The sequence below is a fragment of the Chlorocebus sabaeus genome, chromosome 12, assembly GCF_047675955.1.
Source record: "Chlorocebus sabaeus isolate Y175 chromosome 12, mChlSab1.0.hap1, whole genome shotgun sequence".
In the NCBI taxonomy this organism is placed as follows: Eukaryota; Metazoa; Chordata; class Mammalia; order Primates; family Cercopithecidae; genus Chlorocebus; species Chlorocebus sabaeus.
In genome coordinates, this window is record NC_132915.1 from 104,294,305 (window position 1) to 104,321,292 (window position 26,988).

The following is a 26,988-nucleotide window of genomic DNA, read 5'->3' on the forward strand; positions in this document are numbered from 1 at the left end:
GGGCACTTACAGTCTGGTGCAAGCACCGAGTGAGTGGCACTCCAGCCTTCCTTCCCCGAAGCGGCCCCACCAGGTGCACAGAGATGGCTGCTGCAGTCCTGAACATGCCTCCCAGAGCTTTGGGGCACTGCAGACTTCTCCAGGGGCAGAGGAGAAGGGAGGAGACAGCCCTGGCCAGAAAATGCCTCTGAGCTCAGGACTTGGGTACCCCCCTACAGCTCTAACAATAACAACAATATGGTCATGGGGTGCCAGGAATAGCACCAAGTGCTTTGTTGCACGATTATCTGACTCCGTCCTTGCAACAACTCTGTTGCTCATGCACACTACACCCCCCAGCAACCCAAGGGACCCTTTCAAAACACAAATCACCTCTAATTAAAAAATGATCCAGGAGAGGATCACTGATAGCACGGAATATCACCAAGAGCATAAACCAAACAAGTTCTGACTCTGGAAGCACACACACCACCTGCAAATTATTCCTGCGGTAAAAGTGGCCCTAAATTAGATCACACTGTTGAATGACTCAAATACAAGGACAGAAGAACATGTTAAATACATCATGGAGATGCAATCAACAAATTCAAGCAGGGCAATGTGTCTCACACCTGTAAACTCAGCACTTTGGGAGGCCAAAGCAGGAGAATCTCTTGAGCCCAGGAGTTTGAGACCAGCCTGGGCAACATACTGAAACGCCGTCTCTACAAAAATACAAAAATTGACCAGGCGCGATGGTGCACACCTGTAGTCCCAGCTACTGGGGAAGCTAAAGTGGGAGGATCACTTGATCCTGGAGAGGTCAAGGCTACAGTGAGCCCTGATCCCACCCACTGCACTCCAGCCTGGGGGACAGAGGGAGGTATGTCTCAAAAAAAAAAAAAAAAAAAAAAAAAAAATGCCGGGCGCGGTGGCTCATGCCTGTAATCCCAGCACTTTGGGAGGCCAAGATGGGCGGATCACGAGGTCAGGAGATCGAGACCATCCCGGCTAACATGGTGAAACCCCGTCTCTACTAAAATTACAAAAAATTAGCCGGGCGTGGTGGTGGGCGCCTGTAGTCCCAGCTACTCGGGAGGCTGAGGCAGGAGAATGGCATGAACCCGGGAGGCAGAGCTTGCAGTGAGCCAAGATCAAGCCACTATACTCCAGCCTGGGTGACAGAGCGAGACTCCGTCTTAAAAAAAAAAAAAAAAAAAAAAAAAAAAAAGTCAATGCCTGAGAAAGAAGAAAAAAGTTGAAGAAATCACACTGCACAATTTGGAAGCTTAACACAAACATACAAGAACCAAGAAAGTGTGATACTGGCTTAAAGACAGATATAGAAGTCAATTGAATAGAATTGACAGTCCAGAAATAAACTCTCACATTTATGGACAATTGCTATTTGATAAGATGCTAAGAAACTCAAATGGGGGCCAGGCGCGGTGGCTCACGCCTGTAATCCCAGCACTGTGGGAGGCTGAGGCAGGTGGATCACTTCAGGTCAGAAGTTTGTGACCAGCCTGGCCAACATGCTGAAACCTTGTCTCTATTAAAAATACAAAAATTAGCCAGGCATGGTGGTGTGCCCTGTAATCCCAGTTACTGGGAGGCTGAGGCAGAAGAATCACTTGTACTCGTGAGGTGGAGGATGCAGTGAGCTGAGATTGCACCACTTACTGCACTCCAGTCCGGGTGACAGAGCAAGACTGTCTCAAAAAAAAAAAAAAAAAAGGGGGGAGGCCAGGTGTGGCTCATGCCTATAACACCAACACTTTGGGAGGCCAAGGTGGGAGGATCATTTGAGGTCAGGAGTTCAAGACCAGACTGGACATTATGGCAAAACCCCATCTCGAATAAAAATACAAAAATTAGCTGGGCGTGGTAGCACATGACTGTAGTCCCAGCTACTTGTGAGGCTGAGGCAGGAGAATCGCTAAACCTGGGAGGCAGAAGTTGCAGTGAGCCGAGATGGTGCCACTGTACTCCAGCCTGAGCAACAAAATGAGACTCTGTCTCAAAAAAACAGGTGGGGAGGCTGGGCTTGGTGGCTCATGCCTGTAATCCCAACACTTTGGGAGGCTAAGGTAGATGGATCACCTGAGGTCAGGAGTTCAATACCAGTCTGGCCAAAATGGTGAAACCCCATCTCTATGAAAAATACAAAATTAGCCGGGTGTGGTGGTATGTGCCTGTAGTCCCAGCTACCCAGGAGACTGAGGTAGGAGAATCACTGGAACCCAGGAGGCAGAGGTTCAGTGAGCCAAGATCACGCCACTGCACTCCAACCTGGGCGACAGAGGGAGACACTGGCTCAAAAAAAAAAAAAAAGTTGGGGGGGTTGGGGGTGGGAAATAATCTTTTCAACAAACGAACAAATGGTGCTAGGACAACTAAATATCCACGCGTAAATGAATGAATTTGGGGCTGGGTGCGGCAGCTCATGCCTGTAATCCTAGCACTTTGGGAGGCTGAGGCAGGTTGATCACAAGGTCAGGAGTTCAAGACCAGCCTGGCCAAGATGGTGAAACCCTGTCTTCACTAAAAACACAAAAAATTAGCCAGGTGTGGTGGCGGGCACCTGTAATTCCAGCTACTCAGGAGGCTGAGGCAGAGAATTGTTTCAACCTGGGAGACAGAGGTTGCAGTGAGCTGAGATCACACCACTGTACTCCAGCCTGGGAGACAAAGCGAGACTCCGTCTCAAAAAAAGAAAAAAGAAAAGAATGAATTTGGACTTCTACCTCACGGAATACACACATATACATTTTTCATTTTCTTTCTTTATTATTCTTTTTTTGAGATAGGGTCTCACATTGTCACTCAGGCTGGAGCGCGGTGGTGCCTTCTCAGCTCACTGCAGCCTCGACTTCCTGGGTTCAAGTGATTCTCCTGCCTCAACCTCCTGCGTAGCTGGGATTATAAGTGTGTGCACCATGCCTGGCTAATTTTTGTATTTTAATTAGAGACAGGGTTTTGCTATATTGGCCAGGCTGGTCTTGAACTCCTGGCCTGAAGTTGTTCTGCTCCTGACAGCCTCCCACAGTGCTAGGACTGCAGGCATAAGCCACTGTGCCTGGCCAGCTCAGGCTGTTCTTGAATCCCTGGCTTCAAGTGATCCTCCTTCCTCAGCTTCCCAAAGTGCTGAAACTACATGCGTGAGCCATGTGCCCTGCCCCATATACTAAAATTAATTCAAAGTGAATCACATAACTAAACGTATGAACTAAAACAATAAAACTAGAAGAAAACAGGAGTAAATCTCTGTGACCTTGGGTTTCTCAGACATAATATCCAAAGTATACACAACAAAAGAAAAAATAAACTGGACCTCATCAAAATTAAGAACTTTTGTGCTTCAAGAATACCCATTAAGAAAATGAAAAGACAGCCCATGGAATGGGAGGAAATATCTGCAAATCATAAATCTGAATGTTTCCAGAAAAGATACACAGGCCGGGTGCGGTGGCTCACGCCTGTAATCCCAGCACTTTGGGAGGCCAACACGGGTGGATCATGAGGTCAGGAGATCGAGACCATCCTGGTTAACATGGTGAAACCTCGTCTCTACTAAAAATACAGAAAATTAGCCGGGCGTGGTGGTGGGCGCCTGTAGTCCCACCTACTCGGGAGGCTGAGGCAGGAGAATGGTGTGAACCAGGAGGCGGAGCTTGCAGTGAGCCCAGATCGTGCCACTGCACTCCAGCCTGGACAACAGAGTGAGACTCTACCTCAAAAAAAAAAAAAAAAAAAAAAACCAAAAAAGACAAAAAAAAACCAAATGGCCAAGGCTGGGCGCGGTGGCTCATGCCTGTAATCCCAGCACTTTGGGAGGCCGAGGTGAGTGGGTCACCTGAGGTCAGGCAGGAGTTTGAGACCAGCCTGGCCAACATGGCAAAACCCCGTCTCTACCAAAAATACAAAAATTAGCTGGGTGAGGTCGCACGCACCTGTAGTCCCAGCCACTGAGGCACGAGAATCGCTTGAGCCCAGGAGGCAGAGGTTGCAGCAGTGAGCCAAAACTGCTCCACTGCACTCCATCCTAGGCAACACAGTGAGACCCTGTATCAAAAAAAAAAAAAAAAAAAAAAAAAAAAAAGGCCGGGCACAGTGGCTCATGCCTGCAATCCCAGCACTTTGGGAGGTCAAGGCGGGCAGATAAACCTGAGATCAGGAGTTTGAGACCAGTCTGACCAATATGATGAACCCCATCTCTACTAAAACTACAAAAATTAGCGAAGCGTGTGGCATGTGCCTGTAATTCCAGCTACTTGGGAGGCTGAGACAGGAGAATCACTTGAACCAGGGAGGCGGAGGTTGCAGTGAGCCGCTGCACTACTGCACTCCAGCCTGGGCAACAAAAGTGAAACTCCATCTCAAAAAACAAAAAAAGAAAAAGAATGTTTTGGGCCAGGCACACTGGCTCACGCTTGTAATTCCAGCACTTTGGGAGGCTGAGGTGGGCAGATCACTTGAGGTCAGGAGTTTGAGACCAGACCAGCCAACACGGTGAAATCCTGTCTGTACTGAAAACACAAAAATTAGCTGGACATGGTGGCACATACCTGTAATCCCAGCTACTCGGGAGGCTGAGGCAAGAGAATTGCTTGAACCTGGGAGGTGGAGGCTGCAGTAAGCTGAGATTATGCATTGCCCTCCAGCCTGGGTGACAGAAGGAGAGTCTGTCTCAAAAAAAAGAAAAAGAAAAAGAAGAAAAATAATGTTTTGGAGGAATGCTCTGGCATACTTAAGAATATCTGTCACTGGCCGGGCGCGGTGGCTCAAGCCTGTAATCCCAGCACTTTGGGAGGCCGAGATGGGTGGATCACGAGGTCAGGAGATCGAGACCATCCTGGTTAACATGGTGAAACCCCATCTCTACTAAAAATACAAAAAACTAGCCGGGCGAGGTGGCGGGCGCCTGTAGTCCCAGCTACTCGGGAGGCTGAGGCAGGAGAATGGCGTAAACCCGGGAGGCGGAGCTTGCAGTGAGCTGAGATCCAGCCACTGCACCCCAGCCTGGGCGACAGAGCAAGACTCCGTCTCAAAAAAAAAAAAAAAAAAAAAAAAAAAAAAAGAATATCTGTCACTATTGGTCGGGCGCGGTGTCTTACACCTGTAATCCCAGCACTTTGGGAGGCTAAGGTGGGCAGATCACGAGGTCAGGAGATCGAGACCATCCTGGCTAACACGGTGAAACCCCACCTCTACTAAATATACAAAAAATTGGCCGGGCACAGTGGCTCACGCCTGTAATCCCAGCACTTTGGGAGCCTGAGGTGGGTGGATCACGAAGTCAGGAGATTGAGACCATCCTGGCTAACAGGGTGAAATCCCACCTCTACTAAATATACAAAAAATTGGCTGGGCGCGGTGGCTCACGCCTATAATCCCAGCACTTTGGGAGGCCGAGGCAGGTGGATCACAAGGTCAGGAGATCGAGACCATCCTGGTTAACACAGTGAAACCCCGTCTCTACTAAAAATACAAAAAAATTAGCCAGGCGTGGCAGCGTGTGCCTGTAGTCCCAGCTGCTGGGTAGACTGAGGCAGCAGAATGGCATGAACCCGGGAGGTGGAGCTTGCAGTGAGCTGAGATCACGCCACTGCATTCCAGCCTGGGCGACAGAGGGAGACTCCGTCTCAAAGGAAAAAAAAAGTGACTCTCAGCTGGGCGTGGTGGCTTACGCCTGTAATCCCAGCACTTTGGGAGGCCGAGGTGGGTGGATCACCTGAGGTCAGGAGTTTGAGACCAGCCTGGCCAACATGGTGAAACCCTATCTCTACTAAAAATACACAAAAATTAGCTGGGCATGCCTGTAATCCCAGTTACTCAGCAGGCTGAGACAGGAGAATTGCTTGAACCCAGGAGGTAGAGGTTGCAGTGAGCCAAGATTGTGCTGGTGAGCCACCTTGCCCAGTCAGGTTTTTTTTTTTTTTTTTTTTTTTTGAGACATACTCTTGCTCTGTCGCCCAGGCTGGAGTGCAATGGCATGATCTCAGCTCACTGCAATCTCTGCCTCCCCAGTTCAAGCAATTCTCCTGCCTCAGACTCCTAACTGGGATTACAGGTGCACACCACCATGCCTGGCTAATTTTTTTTTTTTTTTTTTTTTTGTATTTCTAGTAGAGATGGGGTTTCACTGTGTTGGTCAGGCTAGTCTTGAACTCCTGACCTCATGATCCACCTGCCTCAGCCTCCCAGAGTGCTGGGATTACAGGCATGAGCTGTCGCGCCAGCCCACCCAGCCAGTTTTTAACTCTCAAACTTGTGTTAGGGTTCTCTGAAGAGACAGAACCAACATGATGGCTAGATCAATAGAAATCAGAGGGGATTTATAGGGAAATTGGCTCACGCAATTAATGGAGGCTGAGAAGTCCCATGACAGACCATCTGCAAGGGGTGCCAGCAGCGTGGCTCAGTCCAAGTCTGCAAGCCTCAGAACCAGGGTAGTCACTGCAGTCATTCTCAGTCCGAGGTGGAAGCGCCTAGAGTTTTGATATCCAAAGGGCAGGAGGAAAAGAACCTCCTAGTTCCAGGAGAGATAGAGAGAGAGAGAGGAAAATATTTTCTCCTCTTTTGTTTTAGTCAAGCTGCAAACCAACTGCTTGGTGCTACCCACATTGAGAGCAGATCTTCCCCACTCAGTCCACTGACTCCCATGCCAATCTCCTCTGGAAATGCCCTCACAGACACACCCAGAAGTCATGCTTCACCATTCTCTAGGTATCCCTTACTCCAGTCCAGCTGCCACCTAACGTTAACCAGCAGCACACATCCACGCTGCCAGGTATTCGTCAGTGGCAGTTCAGGCTTTCCCACCCAGGTACTGATTCCAGGGAAGGTTTCTGCTCTGGCAAATCATGATTCTCTGTATCTACCTTTCTGTCTGTCCAGTCTGGGGGCAGCAGATGACCCTGTGACCTCATTTTCTGATGAACTGAAAAAGAGCTGCTGGTTTTTCAGTTTGTTCAGTTTTATTTATTTATTATTTTTGATATGGAGTCTTGTTTTGTCGCCCAGGCTGAAGTACAGTTGCACAATCTCAGCTCACTGCAACCTCCACCTCCTGGGTCCAAGCGATTCTCCTGCCTCAGCCTCCTAAGTAGCTGGGATTATAGGCACATGCCATCACGCCTGGCTCATTTTTTTTTTTTTTTTTTTTTTTTGGAGACAGAGTCTCGCTCTGTCACCCAGGCTGGAGTGCAGTGGCCAGATCTCAGCTCACTGCAAGCTCTGTCTCCCGAGTTCACACCATTCTCCTGCCTCACCCTCCCAAGTAGCTGGGACCACAGGCACCCGTCACCTTGCCCGGCTAGTTTTTTGTATTTTTTAGTAGAGACGGGGTTTCACCGTGTTAGCCAGGATGGTCTCGATCTCCTGACCTCGTGATCCGCCCATCTCGGCCTCCCAAAGTGCTGGGATTACAGGCTTGAGCCACCGCGCCCGGCCCATTTTTGTATTTTTAGTAGAGATGGAGTTTCACTATGTTGGCCAGACTGATCCCGAACTCCTGACCTCAGGTGATCTGCCCACCTCGTCCTCCCAAAGTGCTAGGATTAGTCATGAACCACTGCCTCTGGCCCACACATATTTATTAAGTTTACTATCTTATATGGGCATGGTTTGTGGTTCCCCAAAACCAGCACAATAATAATATCAAAGATCACTGATCACAGATCACCATATCAGATATAATAATAATGATAAAGCTAGAAATATTGTGAGAATTACCAAAATATGACACACAGACCCTAAGGGAGCACATTCTGTTGGAACGATGGGACCAATAGACTTGCTTGGTGCAAGGTTCTCACAAAGCTTCAATTGGTACAGACCACGGTATCTGCCAAACGCAATACAACAAAGCATGGCTCGTAGGTGACAACAGCCTTAGGAATCGAATCCAAGGTGATGAGGTTGGGCTGTGTCTCCACCCAACTCTCACCCTGAATTGTAGTTCTCATAATCCCCACGTGTCCTGGGAGGGACCCAGTTCGAGGTAATCGAATCATGGGGGCGGTTACCCCCATGCTGCTGTGCTCGAGATAATGAGTAAGTTCTCACAAGATCCGATGGTTTTATAGCTTTTCCCCCTTAGAGCAGCGCTTCTCTCTCCTGCCACCATGGGAAGGACATGTTTGTTTCCCCTTCTGCCATGATTTTAAGTTTTCTGAGGCCTCCCCAGCCATGAGGAATGGTGAGTCAATTAAACCTCTTTCCTTTATAAATCACCCAGTCTTGGGCAGTTCTTTATAGCAGTGGGAGAATGGGCTAACACACAAAGGGATGCCAGAGCTCACCCTCTCATTGCTTAGATTTGAGCACAGTTCCCAGGAGAGGCCTGAAGTATGTACTCTGACCCCTGAAACTAAGTACCTGTGCTTTGAGCAACAAAGGGTAGTGTCCCATCCCAGGAGAGACATTCCTTGGTGTCACCTCAAGGGAGGGAGTCTGGTGCTTTAGCTCAGGGCACTCAGCTAAAGCGGAGAGCGGCCCAAGGCCAGGCCCAAGCCCAGGGCTAGTTATGGGAGGCACCCTGTGCCCTCTGCCTGTTCTATGAAGACCAACTATCCGTTGGCCCAGGACTGAGGGGTGTCTTGGGATGGGAACCATCCTGGGCCCAAGGGTCCCCTTGGGTTAGCCATTTCCTGTCGTGGACTCAACATCCTGCTACTTCCTCCAGGACTAGAGGAGGAGCTGGATTTCATCCTACCGGGACCCCACTCTACTGCCTTCTGACCACTGAGTTAAGAACCCACAGTTGCCTGGTAGGTTGATTCTCTCTCTGACACTCTCCCACACATCAGACTCTGTGTCTATCAAATCAGTCTTTTTTCCTGAAGTGACAACATCCTAAATCATGGCTTCATCGTCTCAAGTGAATTGAGCTAATTTTTGTATTTTTTGTAGAGATGTGGTCTCACTGTGTTGCCCAGGCTTGTCTCAAACTCCGGGGCTCAAGGCATTCTCCCACCGCAACCTCCCAGTGCTGGGATTACAATGTGAGGCACCGTACCTGGCTGAGAATAATATTAATAATACAATCAGCTTTAATTTACTAGGACTCACTCTGTCCCGATACTGTTGTCACTGGATCCCTTCAACAACTCTGTAAAGCAAGTGCTATCCTCACCCTCATTAACAGGTGAGGAAACTCCTATTATGCTAAAATAACACATTGAGCTCCTGTAGGCCTTACAGCAGATTGTACACCTGGTGCCAGCACAGGGCAGAAACTCAGGAGAAATGGATACCAGTTGTGGCCCTCTTCTCTCCCTGCCCCAGGCTTGGCCCCTTGCCTTCTCTGGGCACTGCCAGTTCTCAGGAAAGACAGTGCCTTCTGTGTGTCCAGAGCATTGGCTCCACGAGGCCAAGGAGCTGGGTGGCACCTGTGCTGGATACGGATATGCTTAAACAATCTTGCAGCCTTGGGGCTGGGGCTGGAAACCAGGATAGGCTTCCTTTGCAGATGACTGGCAGTGCATCAGGCCTATGTGTGGCCAGGTAAGACTGGGCATAGGAGTGAATGTTTGTTTTTTGTTTGTTTGTTTTTGAGATAGAGTCTCGCCCTATCGCCCAGGCTGGAGTGCAATGGCACAATCTCGGCTCACTGCAACCTCTGCCTCCCAGGTTCAAGCGATTCTCATGCCTCAGCCTCCCGAGTGGCTGGGATTACAGACATGCGCCACCATGCCTGGCTAATTTTTTTGCGTGTCTTTAGTAGAGATGGGGTTTCACCATGTTGGCCAGGACAGTCTTGAACTCCTGACCTCATGATCCACCCGCCTCGGCCTCCCAAAGTGCTGGGATTACAAGCGTGAGCCACCGCGCCCAGCCAGAAGTGAATGTTATGTTGCACCCTCCACAGGGTAGGTATGTTCTACTATCACACCCAGGATCAGGCCCCAAGTAGACACCCAAGGAGAAAGGCAGTGGGTGAGAGATGGGGGAAGGATTAGAACACAGGCTTTGATGACCTTGGCTGTGTGACGTGAGGCAAGCCATTTTACCTCTCTGAACATCAATTTCTCTATGTATGAAATAAATAATAATAATTCATGGAGGCTGGGCATGGTGGCTCACGCCTGTAATCCCAGCATTTTGGGAGGCTGAGGTGGGCAGATCGCTTGAGCTCAGGAGTTCAAGACTAGCCTGGGCAACATAATAACACCCTTTCTCTACAAAAAAACAAAACAAAACAAAAAAAGGATCCAAATACAAGAGCTTGCACCTGAGCATGTGCACGTATCTCTGTGTCTGTGTCTGTGAACTTATCGGTGTGGTGAAGGTAGGTTACAGGAACTTGGGAGGGAGAGATGGAGGGAGAAGTCATGGGAGGTTCTGAGCCAAAGGCAGGAAGGGTACAGGGGGCCACTTAGGCTGCCTTAACCCAGCAACTTGGCTAGGTTGGTTTGGGAGCAACCAGGGGGCTTGTGGGTGTGTTGTTCCTGAGTCGGCCAGCAGGGGGAACAAGGAGCCAGGCCCCTCGTGGCTTAGAGCTTGCAGGCCCGGGTCACAGGGCAACTTGCTGGCCCCAGGAGGGGACTACGCCTCACTTCACAGAGGAGGCCCAAAGCTGGGAGGGTGCTGGTCCAGGTTCCCCCATAAGGCAGGACTGCTGACCTCCCAGGCACGCCTCCCTCCAATGCCCTGGGCCTCACCCCTTTTCTAGGAAGCAGGCCTTTCCTAGTCAGCCCCTCAACAGCCCTGGCAGTGACCTTTTATTTACCACACGCTTTCCTGTGCTAGGTGCCCCGTGGAGCCCTACAGGTCCCACCACCTAAAAATGTTTTTCAGGCTGGGCAAGGTGGCTCAACACCTGTAATCCCAGCACTTTAGGAGGCTGAGGCGGTGGATCACAATGTCAGGAGATTAAGAACGTCCTGGCTAACATGGTGAAACCCTGTCTCTACTAAAAACACACAAAAAAATTAGCCAGGCATGGTGGTGGGCACCTGTAGTCTCAGCTACTCAGGAGGCTGAGGCAGGAGAATGGTGTGAACCTGGGAGGCGGAGCTTGTAGTAAGCCGAAACTGCGTCATTGTACTCTAGCCTGGGCGACAGAGCGAGACTCTGTCTCCAAAAAAAAAAAAGTTTTTCATTTTAAAAATTCTGGTAAAATACACATATCATAAACTTTACCATCTTAAGCATGTATAGGTATACAGTTTTTGGAACCGTTTTCATCTTGTAAAACTGAAACTCTGTACCCATTAAACAATTACATACCTTTACCCTCTGGCCCATAGACCAACCCATTTGCTGTCTCTATGATTTTGACTACTTGAAATCAGGTCCCATCACTTTTATTATTTATTTCCTTTTTTTTTTTTTTTTGAGACAAAGTCTTCCTCTGTTGCCCGGGCTGGAGTGCAACAGCGCAATCTCAGCTCACTGTAACCTTCGCCTCCCATTTTCAAGTGATTCTTGTGCCTCAACCTCCCGAGTAGCTGGGATTACAGGCACGCACCACCATGTCCAGGTAATTTTTGTATTTTTAGGAGAGACAGGGTTTCGCCATGTTGACCAGGCTGTTCTAGAACTCTTGACCTCAAATGATCCGCTTGCCTTGGCCTCCCAAAGTGCTGGGATTACAGGCGTGAGTCACTGCACCTGGCTTCCCATCACTTTTAATCCTATAAGAAGGATTCCTTCAAGAGGTTAAGTGGTCAAGTACAGTGGCTTATGCCTACAAGAGAGGCCAAGGCAGGAGGATCCCTTGAGCCCAGGAGTTCGAGACCAGCCTGGGCAACACAGTGAGACCCAATCTCTACAAAAAATAATAAATTATCTGGGAGTGGTGGTGCGTGCCTGTAGTCCTAGCTGCTTGGGAGGCTGAGGTGGGAGGATCACTTGAGCCTGGGAGGTTGGGGCTGCACTGAGCCATAATCCCACCACTGCACTCCAGCCTGAGCGACAGAGCAAGGCCATGTCTCTCCCCACATCCCCCGCCCGCCAAAAAAAAAAAAAAAGGCTAAGTAACACACCCAAGGCCACAGCTAACAAGTAGCAGAGTCAATACATATTTTTTCTTTTTTTTCTTTTTTTTGAGATGGAGTTTTGCGCTTGTTACCCAGGCTGGAGTGCAATGGTGCGATCTTGGCTCACTGCAACCTCTGCCTCCTGGGTTCAAGCGATTCTCGTGCCTCAGCCTCCCAAGTAGCTGGGATTACAGGCATGTGCCACCACACCAGGCTAATTTTGCATTTTTAGTAGAGGCAGGGTTTCACCACGTTGTCCAGGCTGGTCTCAAACTCCTGACCTCAGGCGATCCACCCACCTTGGCTTTCCAAAGTGCTGGGATTACAGGCATGAGCTACCTCGCCCAGCACAGAGCCAATATTTGAATTCAGGACTCTGACTCCTACTTTCCAAAAGCCAAAGCAGCACAGATGGGTGGATGCTCAATAGGAAATGAGAGAATTTGGTCCAGTTACTCACATTTTGTTGATGGGGATACTGATAACCAGGGATGGGGAACTGACCCACCCAGATTTCCCAGGACCAGATCAGCGAAGTCCCAGTCCTGACATTTTTCTCATCCTAATAGGCTGGCTCTTCCAATGGGTGTTACGCATCTGGCACAGAGTAGCTGCTCAATAAACCCTCAGACTAAGAATGAATGTCTATCATGTGCACCAGACTGTAAGCTTTGTTAGAACAAAGATTCTCTTCTGTTCATCTTTTTATTCTCGACATCTTGCACAGAGCCTGCCATATGGTAGGTGCACACCTCTTCAATGAATTCCTACTATGTGCTATTCATTCCCTAAGCTAGCCGCCATGTATACAAAGGTGATAGGATACCTTCCTTTCCTCCAAGGAGCGCACAATCTAATCAAGGACACAAACAAGTAATTGGGCCATTTTAATATAATATGAGCCTTAATATGCAAGGATTCTTATAAATCAACAACAAAAGACCAGCTTCTCAATAAAAAAAAAGTGTGAAAAAGATATAAATGGGAAATTCACAAAAGAAAATAGTCACCAGGCATGGTGACTCACGCCTGTAATCCCAGCACTCTGGGAGGCTGAGGCAGGCGGATCACCTGAGGTCAGGAGTTTGAGACCAGCCTGGTCAACATGGTGAAACCCTGCCTCTACTAAAATACAAAAATTAGCCAGGTGTGGTGGCAGGCCCCTCCCAGCTACTTGGGAGGCTGAGGCAGGAGAATGGCGTGAACCGGGGAGGTGGAGCTTGCAGTGAGACGAGATCGCACCACTGCACTCCCGCCTGGGTGACAGAGTGAGACTCCATCTCAAAAAAAAAAAAAAAAAAAAAAAGGTCGCCAGGCACAGTGGCTCACGCCTGTAATCCCAGCACTTTGGGAGGCTGAGGCGGGTGGATCACTTGAGGCCAAGTGTTCAAGACCAGCCTGGCCAACATGGTGAAACCCTGTCTCTACTAAAAATATTTTTAAAAATTAGCCGAGTACGGTGGTGTGTGCCTGTAACCCCAGCTGCTTGGGAGGCTGAGGCAGAAGAATCGCTTGAACCCAGGAGGCGGAGGTTGCAGTGAGCTGAGATCGTGCTACTGCACTCCAGTCTGGGAGACAGAGCAAGACTCTGTCTCAAAAAAAAAAAAAAAAAAAAGGCTGGGCGCTGTGGCTCATGCCTGTAATTCCAGCACTTTGGAAGGCTGACGCGGGTGGATCACGAGGTCAGGAGACCGAGGTCAGGAGATCGAGACCATTCTGACTAATACAGTGAAACCCCGCCTCTGCTAAAAATACAAAAAATTAGCCGGGCGTGGTGGTGGGCGCCTGTAGTCCCAGCTGCCGGGGAGGCTGAGGCAAGAGAATGGCGTGAACCCAGGAGGCGGAGCTTGCAGTGAGCCCAGATCGCGCCAGTGCACTCCAGTCTGAGCGACAGGGCAAGACTCCATCTCAAAAAAAAAAAAAAAAAAAAAAAGAGTCAATAACCTCGAAAGGATGCTGAAAATTAGTCATAAATACTGATGTATAAACTAAAGTGAAGTACTATTTTTTGCCTCTCAGATGGGCGAAGACAAACTTGAGACCCACCAAACTGATCCCACAATGTACTAAAAGGTGAGAATTTGTGATTTGAAAAGCAAGCACTAGGTTAAGAGTGTTCACTGGTATAAGCATTGGAGGGCAATTTAATAGTAACACACACCACTCTTTGACCCAACACTTCCTCTCCTGAAAGTGTTTTGTTTGTTTGTTTTGAGACAGGGTCTTGGTCTGTCACTCAGTCTGGAGAGCAGTGGCACGATTATGGCTCATTGTAGCTTGAACGTCTTGGGCTCAAGCCATCCTCCCACCTCAGCCTCCTAAGTAGCTGGGACCACAGGTGCACACCACCATGCTGGGCTAACTTTTTATTTTTAGTAGAGACAAGGTCTGACTACATTGCCCAGGCTGGTCTTGTATTCCTGGGCTCAAGCAATCCTCCTGCCTTGACCTCCCAAAGTACTGGGATTACAGGTGTGAGCCAGTGCCTCCAGCCCTAAAAACTGATCTTACAGGAATATTCACACACATATACAAAAAGATAAACACTTGGATGATTAACGCAGCACTGAGCATGAGAGAAAAGAACTGGAGGCAATCTGATGTCCATCAACCTGGGGCTAGTTCAGTATCGCTGTATCACTGTGTGGTTTAACCATGGAATGAACTATTGTGCAACCACTAAAAGGAATAAGATTGCTTTTGGCACTCTGACATGGAAAGATATTCAGGTTATGTGAAAAAGGCAGGTTCATTTCAAAACTTATTGCAAAGCTTATAATTAGAACAGTGTGGTATGAGCATTAAGGACAGACCGACCCATGGAATAAAATTGAGAGCCCAGAAATAAACCCAGACATCTATGGCCAACTGATTTTTTTTTTTTTTTTGAGTCAGAGTTTCACTCTGTTGCCTAGGCTGCAGTGCAATGGCACGATCTTGGTTCACTGCAATCTCCGCCGATTCTTGTGCCTCAGCCTCCTGAGTAGCTGGGACTATAGGTGATCCACCCACCTCGGCCTCCCAAAGTGCTGGGATTTCAGGCATGAGTCATCGTGCCCAGCCTGGCCCACTGATTTTTTTTTCCTTTTTTTCTTTGGTGAGACAGGGTCTCATTCTGTAGCCCAGGCTGAAGTACAGTGGTGCAATCATGGCTCACTGTAGCCTCGACATCCTGAGCTCAGGTGATTCCCTCACCTCAGTCTCCCAAGTAGCTGCACATTTTTTTTTCTTTTTTTCCTTTTTTTTTGAGACAGGGTCTCGCTCTGTCACCCAGGATGGAGTGCAGTGGTGCAATCACGGCTCACTACAGCCTTGTTCTCCTAGGGTCAAGCAATCCTCCTGCCTCAACTTCCTGAGTAGCTGGGACTACAGGCACATGCCACCATGCCTGGCTAATTTTTAAATTTTTTTTTTTTTTTTTGAGATGGAGTCTTGCTCTGTTGCCAGGCTAGAGTGCCGTGGCACGATCTCGGCTCACTACAACCTCTGCCTCTGGGATTCAAGCAATTTCCTGCCTCAGTCTCCTGAGTAGTTGGGACTATAGGTGCTTACCACCATGCCCAGCTAAGTTTTATATTTTTAGCAGAGACGGGGTTTCACCACGTTGGCCAGGATGGTCTCGATCTCCTGACCTCATGATCTGCCCACCTTGGCCTCCCAAAGTGCTAGGATTACAGGCATGAGCCATGTGCCTGGCCATTTTTAAAAATTTTTTGTAGAGATGGGGGTCTCACTATGTTGCCCAGGCTGGTCTCAAATTTCTGGACTCAAGCAATACAAAGGCCTTGGCCTCCCAAAGTGCTGGAATTACAGGTGGGAGCCACTGCGCCTGGCCTTATTGATTTTTGACAACGGTATGAAGCCCATTTTTTTTTTTTTTTTTTTTTTTTTGAGACAGAGTCTCACTCTTGCCCAGGCTGGAGTGCAATGGCGCCATCTCGGCTCACTGCAAGCTCTGCCTCCTGGGTTCACGCCATTCTCCTGCCGAGTAGCTGGGACTATAGGCACCCGCCACCACGCCCGGCTAATTTTTTGTATTTTTAGTAGAGACGGGGTTTCACCGTGTTAGCCAGGATGGTCTCGATCTCCTGACCTTGTGATCCGCCCGCCTCAGCCTCCCAAAGTGCTGGAATTACAGGCGTGAGCAACCGCGCCCGGCAGATAATGTTCTTTGGCACACAAAACTTTTTAATTTTTATGAAGTCCAAACATAGAATTACCTTACGACCTAGCAATTTCACTCCTAGGTATATACCCAAAAGAACTGAAAACATATGTCCACACAGAAACACGTACACACATGTTTACATCAACAGTATTCATCATAGCCAACAGGTGGAAAAAAACCAAATTGTCCATCAATGGATGAATGGATAAATTATAATGTATCTGTACAAAGGAATATTATCCAGCCACAAAAAGGAATGAAACATGTATCGATGCATGTAGTAACTTAGATGAACCTCAAAAATATATTAAGTGAGGCCGGGCCACACGGCTCATGACTATAATCTCAGCACTTTGGAAGACTGAAGTGGGAGGATCATTGTTTGAGATCAGCCTGGGAAACATGGCAAAACCTTGTTTCTACAAAAAATACAAAAATTTGCCAGGCGTGGTGGTGTGTGCCTGGAGTCCCAGATACTCAGATGGCTGAGGTGGGAGGATCACTTGAGCCCGGGAAGCAGAGATCGCAGTGAGCTGAGATCATGCCACTGTACTCCAGTCTGGTGGATAGAGCAAGACCCTGTCACAAACAAACAAACAAACAAACCACACTAAGTGAAAGAAGCCGGACAAAAACGGTCACATAGCTATGATTCCTTCTTTGTGAAATATCCAGAATAACAAGTCTATAGAGGCAGAAAGCAGACGAGAGGTAACCAGAGGACAGGGAGGAGGGAATGGGGAGTGATTATTTGACGGGTACAGAGTGTTTTCCTAATGGAATGGGAAAGTTTTGAAACTACAGTGACATAATGCTTGTATTGTACAACATTGTGAATGCACTAAATGTCACTGAATTGTATACCTTAAAATAGTTACTTGTATGTTAGGTGAATTTCACCTCAATTACAAAAAAAAAAAAAAAAAAAAAAGTATGGTAATTTTTTAAAAAGGTTGAAGAATATAACCCATTTACATTTTTTAAATTGTAGAGACAGGCTGGCCGCGGTGACTCACGCCTGTAATCTCAACACTTTAGGAGGCCAAGGCGGGTGGATTGCTTGAGCTCAGGAGTTTGAGACCAGCCTGGTGCAATGTAGAGATGGTGAAATCCCATCTCTACAAAAAATACAAAAAATTAGCTGGCCATGGTGGTACGCGTCTGTAGTCCCAGCTACTTGGGAAGCTGAGGTGGGAGGATCACTTGAGCCCAGGAGGTTGAGGCTGCAGTGAGCCAAGGTCGTGCCATTGTACTCCAGCTTGGGAGACAGAGTGAGACCTTGTCTTAAAACAAAACAAAACAAAAACAAACAAAAAGAGCAGGTTGAAGAACAATATAACTCTATTTGCATTTTTTTAAATTGTAGAGAAAGCTGGACGTGGTGGCTCACACCTGGAAAGGTGGCTCATACCTGTAATCCCAGCACTTTGAGAGGCTGAGGCAGGAGGATCGGAGCCCAGGATTTCCTGACCAGCCTGAGCAACATAACGAGACCTTGTCTCTACAAATAATTTTTTAAAAATTAGCTGGGTGTGGACTAGGCGCAGTGGCTCATGCCTGTAATCCCAGCACTTTGGGAGGCCAAGGCGGGGGGATCACGAGGTCAGGAGATCGAGACCATTCTGGCTAACACGGTGAAACCCCATCTCTACTAAAAATACAAAAAAATTAGCCGGGCGTGGTGGTGGACGCCTGTAGTCCCAGCTACTTGGGAGGCTGAGGCAGGAGAATGGCGTGAACCTGGGAGGCGGAGCTTGCAGTGAGCGGAGATAGCGCCACTGCACTCCAGCCTGGGTGACAGATCACGACTCTCTCAAAAAAAGAAAAAAAAAAAAAGGCTGGGTGTGGTGGCACATGCCTGTGGTCACAGCTACTCGGGAGGCTCAGCTGGGAGTATCACTTGAGCCCAGGCAGTCGAGGCTGCAGTGAGCCATAATCACACCACTGCATTCCATCCTGGGTGACAGACTGAGATCCTGTCTCAAAAAATAAATACACAAAATAAATTGTGGAGATACATATGTGAGGATGCATACATATATATATACACACACACACATACACATACATATTCAGGTAGTCTTCATTTTCCATAGTAGTGTGGCACTACAAAAATGACCATGTTGTCTGGGCATGGTGGCTCACGCCTATAATCCCAGGACTTTGGGAGGCTGAGGCGGGTGGATCACGAGGTCAAGAGATCAAGACCATCCTGGCCAACATGGTGAAACCCTGTCTCAACTGAAAAAAAAAATACAAAAATTAGCTGGGGGTGGTGGCACACGCCTGTAGTCCAAGCTACTCTGGAGGCTGAGGCAGGAGAATCGCTTGAACCGCACTGCAGCCTGGGCAACAAGAGCGAAACTCCGTCTCAAAAAAAAAAATGACCATGTTGAGGCCGGGTGCAGTGGCTCACACCTGTAATCCCAGCACTTTGGGAGGCCGAGGTGGGTGGATCACCTGAGGTCAGGAGTTCGAGACCAGCCTGGTCAACATGGCAAAAGTCCATCTCTACTAAAGTACAAAAAGTAGCTGGGCATGGTGGCGCACACCTGTAATCCTGGCTACTTGGGAAGCTGAGACAGGAGACCAGCTTGAACCCAGGAGGTGAAGGTTGCAGTGAGCCAAGATCGCACCATTTGTACTCTAACCTGGGCAACAGAGCGAGACTGTCTCTGAAAAAAAAAAAAAAAAAATGACCATGTTGGCCAGACGCGGTGGCTCACGCCTGTAATCCTAGTGCTTTGGGAGGCCGAGGTGGGCAGATCACTTGAGGTCAGGAGTTCGAAACCAGTCTGGCCAACATGATGAAACCCCGTCCCTACTAAAAATACAAAAAAAATTAGCCGGGCCTGATGGCATGTGCCTGTAATCCCAGCTACTTGGGAGGCCGAGGCAGGAGAATTGCTTGAACCTGGGAGGCAAAGGTTCCAGTAAGCCGGGATCACACTACTGCACTCCAGGCTGGGTGACAGAGTGAGACTCCGTTTTTTAAAAAAACAAACAAAAACAAACAAAGAAAAAACCATGTAATCTGAAATTGTGCAAAGAGAACTTAATAATCAATGAGAAAGTTATTATTGGATAATAATAATTAATAAGACAATTGTTCTGCAACCTTTTAAAACTCTTAGCATCTGCTAAAAATGTAGCCCAGGTGTGGTGGCTCATGCCTGTAGTCCCAGGACTTTGGGAGGCCAAGGCAGGAGGATCACTGGAGCCTAGGAGTTGGAGACTAGCCTGGGCAACACAGTGAGACTCTGTCTTAAAAAAAAAAGTATAGGGAAATGAAAAAAATAATATAACTAATAAGAACTTAGTACGCTGTAATTTAATATTAGAAACATCGAAAATTAAGATGTTTTCTTTCTTTATAAAAGTTTATCAAGGAAAAAATTTTTATCATGAATAACCTGGGCCGGGCACGGTGGCTCACGCCTGTAATCCCAGCACTTTGGGAGGCCGAGGCAGGCAGGTCATTTGAGGTCAAGAGTTTGAGACCAGGCTGGCCAACATGGTGAAGTTCTGTCTTTACTAAAATTACAAAAAAAATTAGCTGGGTGTGGTGGCAGGCACCTATAATCCCATCCCAGCTACTCGGGAGGCTGAGGCAGGATAATCCCTTGAAACCGGGAGACAGAGGTTTCGGTGAGCATCACTGCACTCCACAGAACGAGACTCTGTCTCAAAAAGAAAAAAAAAATTAAATACAAATAAAAAAATTAGCCGGGTGTGGTGATGCACACCTGTAATCCCAGCTACATGGAAGGCTGAGGCAGGAGAACCGCTTCAACCTGGGGGGCAGAGGTTGCAGTGAGTGGAAATTGCACCACTGCACTTCAGCCCAGGTGACAGAGTAAATCTCCGTCTCAAAAAAAAAAAAAAAAAAAAAGAATATTCTGAACTGAACAGTGCTGCAGTCTTCCAATGGTTTAATTTACGATATAGAATGAGCATTTCTTCTATGTTTGTTGCCAAGGCTGGAGTGCAGTGGTGTGATCTCGGCTCACTGCAGCCTCAACCTACTGGACTCAGGAAATCCTCCCACCTCATTCTTCTGAGTTGCTGAGACAATAAGCACAAACCACCATGCTCAGCTATTTTTTTTATTTTTATTTTTTGTAGAGATGGGGGTCTTACTATGTTGCTCAGGCTGATGTTGAACTCCTCGCATCAAGTAATCATCCTGCCTTAGCCTCCCAAAGTGCTGGGATTACAGGTGTGAGCCACTGCGCCTGACATCTTCTATGTCTTAGTGAATACAAGTCATCCTTAGCCATCCTTTGTGCTTTCAACGTTGTGAAATATCTCTGGGAGTTCCTGTTTTATACATTTTGTGGTGAGATAGTCCTGTCTCTTTTTTTGTTTGTTTTTTGAGAAGGAGTCTCGCTCTGTCACTCAGGCTGGAGTGCAGTGGTACAATCTTGGCTCACTCCAATCTCTGCCTCCCAGGTTCAAACGATTCTCCTGCCTCAGCCCCCTGAGTAGCTGGGATTACAGGCACACACCACCATGCCCGGCTAATTTCTGTATTTTTATTAGGGATGGGGTTTCACCATGTTGGCCAGGCTGGTCTCAAACTCCTGACCTCAAGTGATCTGCCCACCTCGGCCTCCCAAAGTGCTGAGATTACAGGCGTGAGCCACTGCGCTTGGCCCAGGGAGTTCCTTTAATGTGAAGATTTTGCTGGTGTTATTTCCTCTGGGTCATTATCTTTTTCTTTAGAACCACTTTCCTCATTTATGTTGTTAAGTTTGCCTTCATGAGGTTTCTCTGGATGCAGATTTCAAGTTTCCCAAACAGTGAACAGCTGCAGAGTTGACATCCCCACAGCTAGCTATTTCTTCCATTATTTGATCTATGTTCAATTAGGTTTTGTTTTTTTTTTTTTTTTGGTTTTTGTTTTTGAGATGGAGTCCTGCTCTGTCGCCCAGGCTGGAGTGCAGTGGTGCGACCTTGGTTCACTGGTGCAGTGGCTCACGCCTGTAATTCCAACACTTTGGGAGGCCAAGGCAGGTGGATCACCTGAGGTCAGGAGTTCCAGGCCAGCCTGGTCAACACGGCAAAACCCCATCTCTACAAAAATACGAAAATTAGCCAGGTGTGGTGGCAGGCACCTGTAGTCCCAGCTACTTAGGAGGCTGAGGCAGGAGAAAAGCTTGAACCCGGGAGGCGGAGGTTGTAGTAAGCCAAGATTGAGCCACTGCACTCCAGCTTGATAGCTGTCCAGGTGACAGAGCAAGACTCTGTCTCAAAAGAAAAAAAAAAAAAATGAGTGGAAGAACTGCTGCAATGGAGGCAGCTCAGGTGCTCTGGCAGTACCGAGGAGGCCCAGCACCACTAGGCATGGGGACCACAGCTGTGCCGAGGACCCTTCTGGGCTAGCTCCCAGGCATCTAAGATCTGAGGCCTCCCTGCTGCCAGGCCAGGGGCCGAGGGCCAGTGGCCTGTGCCCTGCTCCAACACACACCTCCATCAGCCTGGGCAGCAACTGGCCATATGCTTGACCCAAAGGCAGTGGATGACCCTTGGGCCCGTGGAATGCGTCACTGATGCATTCCAGGGGCTGATGTCAATAACCCAGGGGCTGATGTCAGCTATGCCACTGGATATACCCCAACCCCCATTGGACGAGCTCTGCCCAGAAGCCTGTGGTGACACTGGACAAAGTCCAAAGCCTCCTCGGCCTGGCCTTTGGAGTTGGCCAGAATTCAGGCTTGGCAGCCTCCACCTTCCCTCCCTTTACTCTTTTTTCATTTTAGAGATAGGGTCTCGCTTGGTCACCTAGAAGCCTTGAACTCGTGAGCTTAAGCATTCCTCCTGCCTCAGCCTCCTGAGTATCTGGGACTATCAGGTGCATGCCCCAACCCCGGGCTCAAATACTTTGCTCTTTTTTTTTTTTTTTTTTAAATAGAGACAGGGTCTCTATGTTGTCCAGGCTGGTCTTGAACTCCTGGGCTCAAGCGATTCTTCTGTCTTGGCCTCCTAAAGTCCTGGGATTACAGCTTGGATTATAGGCATGAGACACCACACCCAGTCATCCTTTATTCTTGTTTTTTCCTTTTTTATTGAGATGGAGTCTGGCTCTGTCACCCAGGCTGGAGTGCAGTGGTGCGATCTCAGCTAATTGGAAGCTCCACCTCCCAGGTTCACGCCACTCTCCTGCCTCAGCCTCCCGAGTAGCTGGGACTACAGGCACCTGCCACCACGCCCGGCTAATTTTTTTTGTATTTTTAGTAGAGACAGAGTTTCACTGTGTTAGCCAGGATGGTCTCGATCTCCTGACCTTGTGATCTGCCCACCTCAGCCTCCCAAAGTGCTGGGATTACAGGCGTGAGCCACTGTGCCGGGCCCTTTTTTTTTTTTTTTGAGACAGAGTCTCTCTCTGTCACCCTGTAACCCAGTCTGGAGTGCAGTGGCACAATCTCGGCTCACTGCAACCTCCGCCTCCTGGGTTCAAGTGATTCTCCCGCCTCAGCCTCCCAAGTAGCTGGGATTACAGGCACCCACCATCATGCCTGGTTAATTTTTGTATTTTTGTAGAGATGGGGTTTCACTATGTTGGCCAGGCTGGTCTTGAACTTCTGGCCTCTGGTGATCTGCCTGCCTTGGCCTCCCAAATTGCTGGAATTACAGGCGTGAACCACCATGCCCAGCCACCCTTTGCTTTTCAATAAATGTTGCCCACCTTCACTCAAGTTGTTTCCCCTGCCTGGCATACCCTCCGATCCGAAATCCCTGGAAGGGCCTAGCTCCACCCATGCCTCCTCTCTGAAGCTTCTGTGTCCACCCAGGCCCTTTGCTGAACTCAGAGAGCCTACCTGTGCCTGACCCCGGCCCCCAACCCCGTGCTAAATTCTCTAATCCTCATCACAGTTGATTAGGATGGTATTATTTACTCTATTTTGCTCAAAAGGAGAACAAGGAAAACTCACTTAGCCTAGAGAACTCCAGCTGTGATTCAAACCTTGGTTTGCCTATTTCCAAAGTCCAAGTTCTGTCCCCCGAAATCTCCTCTCAGGCAGGTGATGCGGCTGACAGGAGACCGCCAGCCCCTTGGGGACAGGAGCCACATCTTGTCCAACTTCACCTTGCATGGCTGCTTACAATGGCAGGTAAGGTGACCATGGCTTCCCAAGCTGGCCCCACGTCACATCACTCAAGTATTCGGTTTCGGAGCTTCTCAACAGGGGCACACTTAGAATTTGAGGTGAGTCAGTTCTTCACTGGGGAGACCTATCCAGAGCCTTGAAGGATGTTTAGCATCCCTGGGCTTCAAATGCCAGGAGACTCCCAGTTACTGAGACAACACACATCATGGCACCTCTAGAGAAGGCGTACAGGACTGGTGATACCATGCCCAGGAAGACCAGTCTACGGCATGAATAACCACAGAGGACCAAACCTCGGACTTGGATCAAATGGTCCCAGCTCCACCATAAACTAGCTATGGGACCTCATTGATCATGCCAGGCCTCAGCCTCTTGGAGGCTCAGCTTCCTTATCTGTACAATGGGGGTGACAAGAATCCACAGAGAATATACTGTGGGTCCTGGCTCAGCCACCTGTCAATGACAACAAGCTATTAACTTTTTTTTTTTTTTTTTTGAAACAGTCTTGCTCTGTTGCCCAGGGTGGAGCACAGTGGCACAATCTCGGCTCACTGCAACCTTCGCCTCCCAGTTTCAAGCGATTCTTGCACCTCAGCCTCCAGAGTAGCTGGGACCACAGGCACGTGCCACCACGCCCAACTACTTTTTGTATTTTTGGTAGAGATGGAGTTTTACCAAGTTGCCCAGGTTGGTCTTGAACTCCTGAGCTCAAGCGATTGTCCCACCTCGGCCTTCCAAATTGCTGGGATTACAGGCGTGAACCACCGCACCCAGCCAACAAGCTATTAACATTTAAAGCTACCAGGCTTTCCATAAAATTAGTAACCAAGCAAAATGAAAAATCTCTTATTATATAATTAATCCAATTTTTTTTTTTTTGGATAGAAGAAAACAGAATCCCCTGAAGACAAATGTTTGGTGACAATTTGTTGAGCCAATGTTTTCCTAGAGAGAACAGCCTGTCTAAGGAGATCTAACAATCATGTCACTCAGACACAGTCCCCTTGGGCTTAGGAATTGGCAGAGGAAAGAGAAATGACTTCTGGAGTCCAGACTGCAGGTTTCCAGGCTGGAGGGGTTGGTGGAAGACCTGAGTGAGACAAACAGTAGGTATCCCACCAGTTATTCCCTCTGGCACAGGACTCAGATTCCAAAACCACAATCTCACTCCTGAGGGCGTGAGTACATTGAAGGAACCCACAAGAGACAGGCAGACAGACAGCCTCGCAGGAGCCTCGGAGGAGGTGGCATCAGCTTTACAGGTGGGCAAACTGAGGCTCAGAGAGGGGAAATGACTTACTTGAAGTCCCAGAAAAGCACCAGGAGGCCCCCAGCTGCGAGCTGGGGAATGAGGTCATAGGATGAGCATTTTAGAAATTACGCAGGGAGGCCGGGCACAGTGGCTCATGCCTGTAATCCCAGCACTTTGGGAGGTCGAGGTGGGCGGATCACGAGGTCAGGAGATCGAGACCATCCTGGCTAACACGGTGAAACCCCCTCTCTACTAAAAATACAAAAAATTAACCAGGCGTGGTGGTGGGTACCTGTAGTCCCAGCTACTGGGGAGGCTGAGGCAGGAGAATGGTGTGAAGCTTCGGGAGGCGGAGCTTGCAGCGAGCCGAGATCACACCACTGCACTCCAGCCTGGGCGACAGAGCGAGACTCCATCTCAAAAAAAAAAAAAGAAAAAAAGGAATTATGCAGGGAACTGGCAGTGCCATCCAGGACTGGGATGTGGCCCCAGGTCTCTTCTGGCAGGAGTTACAGTGACTGCCTCATGGCTGCGAATGCTTCAGCATTCCTTTATCGCCCCCACCTGGATTATAAAATCAGGCGCCCTACTCTTTGGAGCTCGGAAAGGTTAGTGTGGAGTTCTGGTGGTTGGCACCTAATGGAGGCATTCTCCGGGAGGAAAGATTCCTGCTGAAGCCAGACTAAATGGGTCTAACTTGCATATTCTCCAATCCTGTCGGTCACCCTCAGTTTCTTAGTGGACCCCAAGGCCAAGTCCAGGGTAGGAGCACATCTCTCCCGGAGTCTCCAGCCCCATCATTTCTCCTTCTGGACATTCTACAGTTTCCAGTCACATTGAAAGCCCCTTCCTTGGAGAAGCCCTTTCTGACTCCACCCAGGTTAAGCCACATGTCTGCCCTCAAGGTACTCAGCACCGGGGCACTTAACTCCAAGGACAGGAACTATGTGCTTGACCTGTTCTCTGCCAGATCCTCAGCCTCTGGCAGCTCACTCAGCACATCGTAGGTCCCCAAAGCATTAGCCCGGATGATCCTGGGAAGCTAAGGGAGAGGCCTAGGAGCCCAAACAGCCTTCCTAGGGAGGGAGGGAGACCTGTAGGAGCCCCCTTCGGGCAACTTTCTTAATCTCTCTGTGCCTCACTTACTTATCTGTAAAATGAGGCTTATCTGCGTGTAAAGTACAAAGTGTAATACGTGGGAACATTCACTGTCTACAACTGTGGTTCTGGTTGTTCGTTTTACAGGCAGGGACATGGAGGCCCATGGAATACCTGGCAGGCCCACAGTCCACAGGTTGGAAAGAGGTGCCCGAGCCCTGGACTTTAAGCCTGGGCTCTGACCTTCGACGTTTGCTTTTCACACTACACATCATGTCAATAAATAGTTACTGGACATCTGTTGTGTGCCAGGCCCCAAGACGAGTGTTGCGTGACTGACAACAGAAAAAGCTTCTCAGTGTGGAGGGGGGAAGCTAGATCATGGTCATCAGTGTAAATCGTCCAGGGTTCAAATTCCAGCTTCTCCACTTGCTGGCTGTGATTTTTTTTTTTTTTTTTTTTTTTTTTTTTTTGAGACGGAGTCTCCCTCTGTCGCCCAGGCTGGAGTGGAGTGCAGTGGTGCGATCTGCGCGCTCACTGCAAGCTCTGCCTCCTGGGTTCACGCCATTCTCCTGCCTCAGCCTCCTGAGTAGCTGGGACTACAGGCGCTCGCCACTACGCCTGGCTAATTTTTAAAATATTTTTAGTAGAGACGAGGTTTCACCGTGTTAGCCAGGATGGTCTTGATCTCCTGACCTCGTGATCGGCCCGCCTCGGCCTCCCAAAGTGCTGGGATTACAGGCGTGAGCCACCGCGCCCGGCCCTGGCTATGATATTGCTAAGTTTCCTAACCTCTCTAAGGTTCTTTTCTTTTCTATTAAAAGGGAAAAATAAGACCTCCCAACAGGAGAAGTGAAACCAGGCATTGGCTTAACACGTGATGGATGGGAGCCGTGACTATCTTCATCATCTTATTTTTAATTATCTACCTCTGCACAGGGTAGTAAATTTCTCGCCCTGGCCCAGGTACCCAGGATCCCAGTTCTCCTGTTGGAGACAACCGCAATTAACAACTTCTTATGCATCTTATCAGACAGCTGGCGCGCACACCCGCAGATACCCCCACCCTCACGCGTCCTTCTACGCAAAGATGGACAGCACCCATCAACGCTGTTTTTTCTGTTGCTTCCTTTTCTAACCTAAGGTATCTTAGAAGTTGCCCTATATTAGTGCATATTCAACATTTTTCGTCTTAATGCCTGCACAGTATTCCATTGTATGGATTATTTTTTAATTTGGTTGCCGTTACTGTTATCAGCCAGGGAATTTTCGAGGACCCAGGGAGATTCATGGAGCTGCAGAGCTGGAGCCTGGGGACCCAGTTCCAACCCCAGATCTGCCCAGAATTCCCTGTTGTCTCGGGTGCCATCTCCACCGGCGCGGTCGTGGGAG

General features: G+C 48.7%; 1 protein-coding gene across 14 annotated transcripts in view; it reads right to left on the reverse strand.

Annotated features, from left to right (window-relative positions):
- The window catches only part of KYAT1 (kynurenine aminotransferase 1), a 42,610-nt gene that overhangs the window by 14,762 nt on the left and 860 nt on the right, over window positions 1–26,988 (reverse strand). For 3 of the 14 annotated variants that reach the window (XM_073021983.1, XM_073021984.1, XM_073021997.1), the window contains exons 2-4: window positions 6,338–6,511; window positions 4,548–4,664; window positions 11–170 (exon numbers count right to left, since the gene is read on the reverse strand). The exons of 3 other annotated variants lie outside the window; for them this stretch is intronic. In XM_073021983.1, coding sequence (XP_072878084.1) covers window positions 11–170; window positions 4,548–4,664; window positions 6,338–6,375 — 315 coding nt within the window. In that variant the 5' untranslated portion in view covers window positions 6,376–6,511. Of the gene's footprint in view, window positions 1–10; window positions 824–4,547; window positions 4,665–6,337; window positions 6,512–26,988 lie in introns of those variants that run through there. 8 more of the 14 variants (XM_073021990.1, XM_073021988.1, XM_073021985.1 and 5 more) reach the window with 7 other exon arrangements.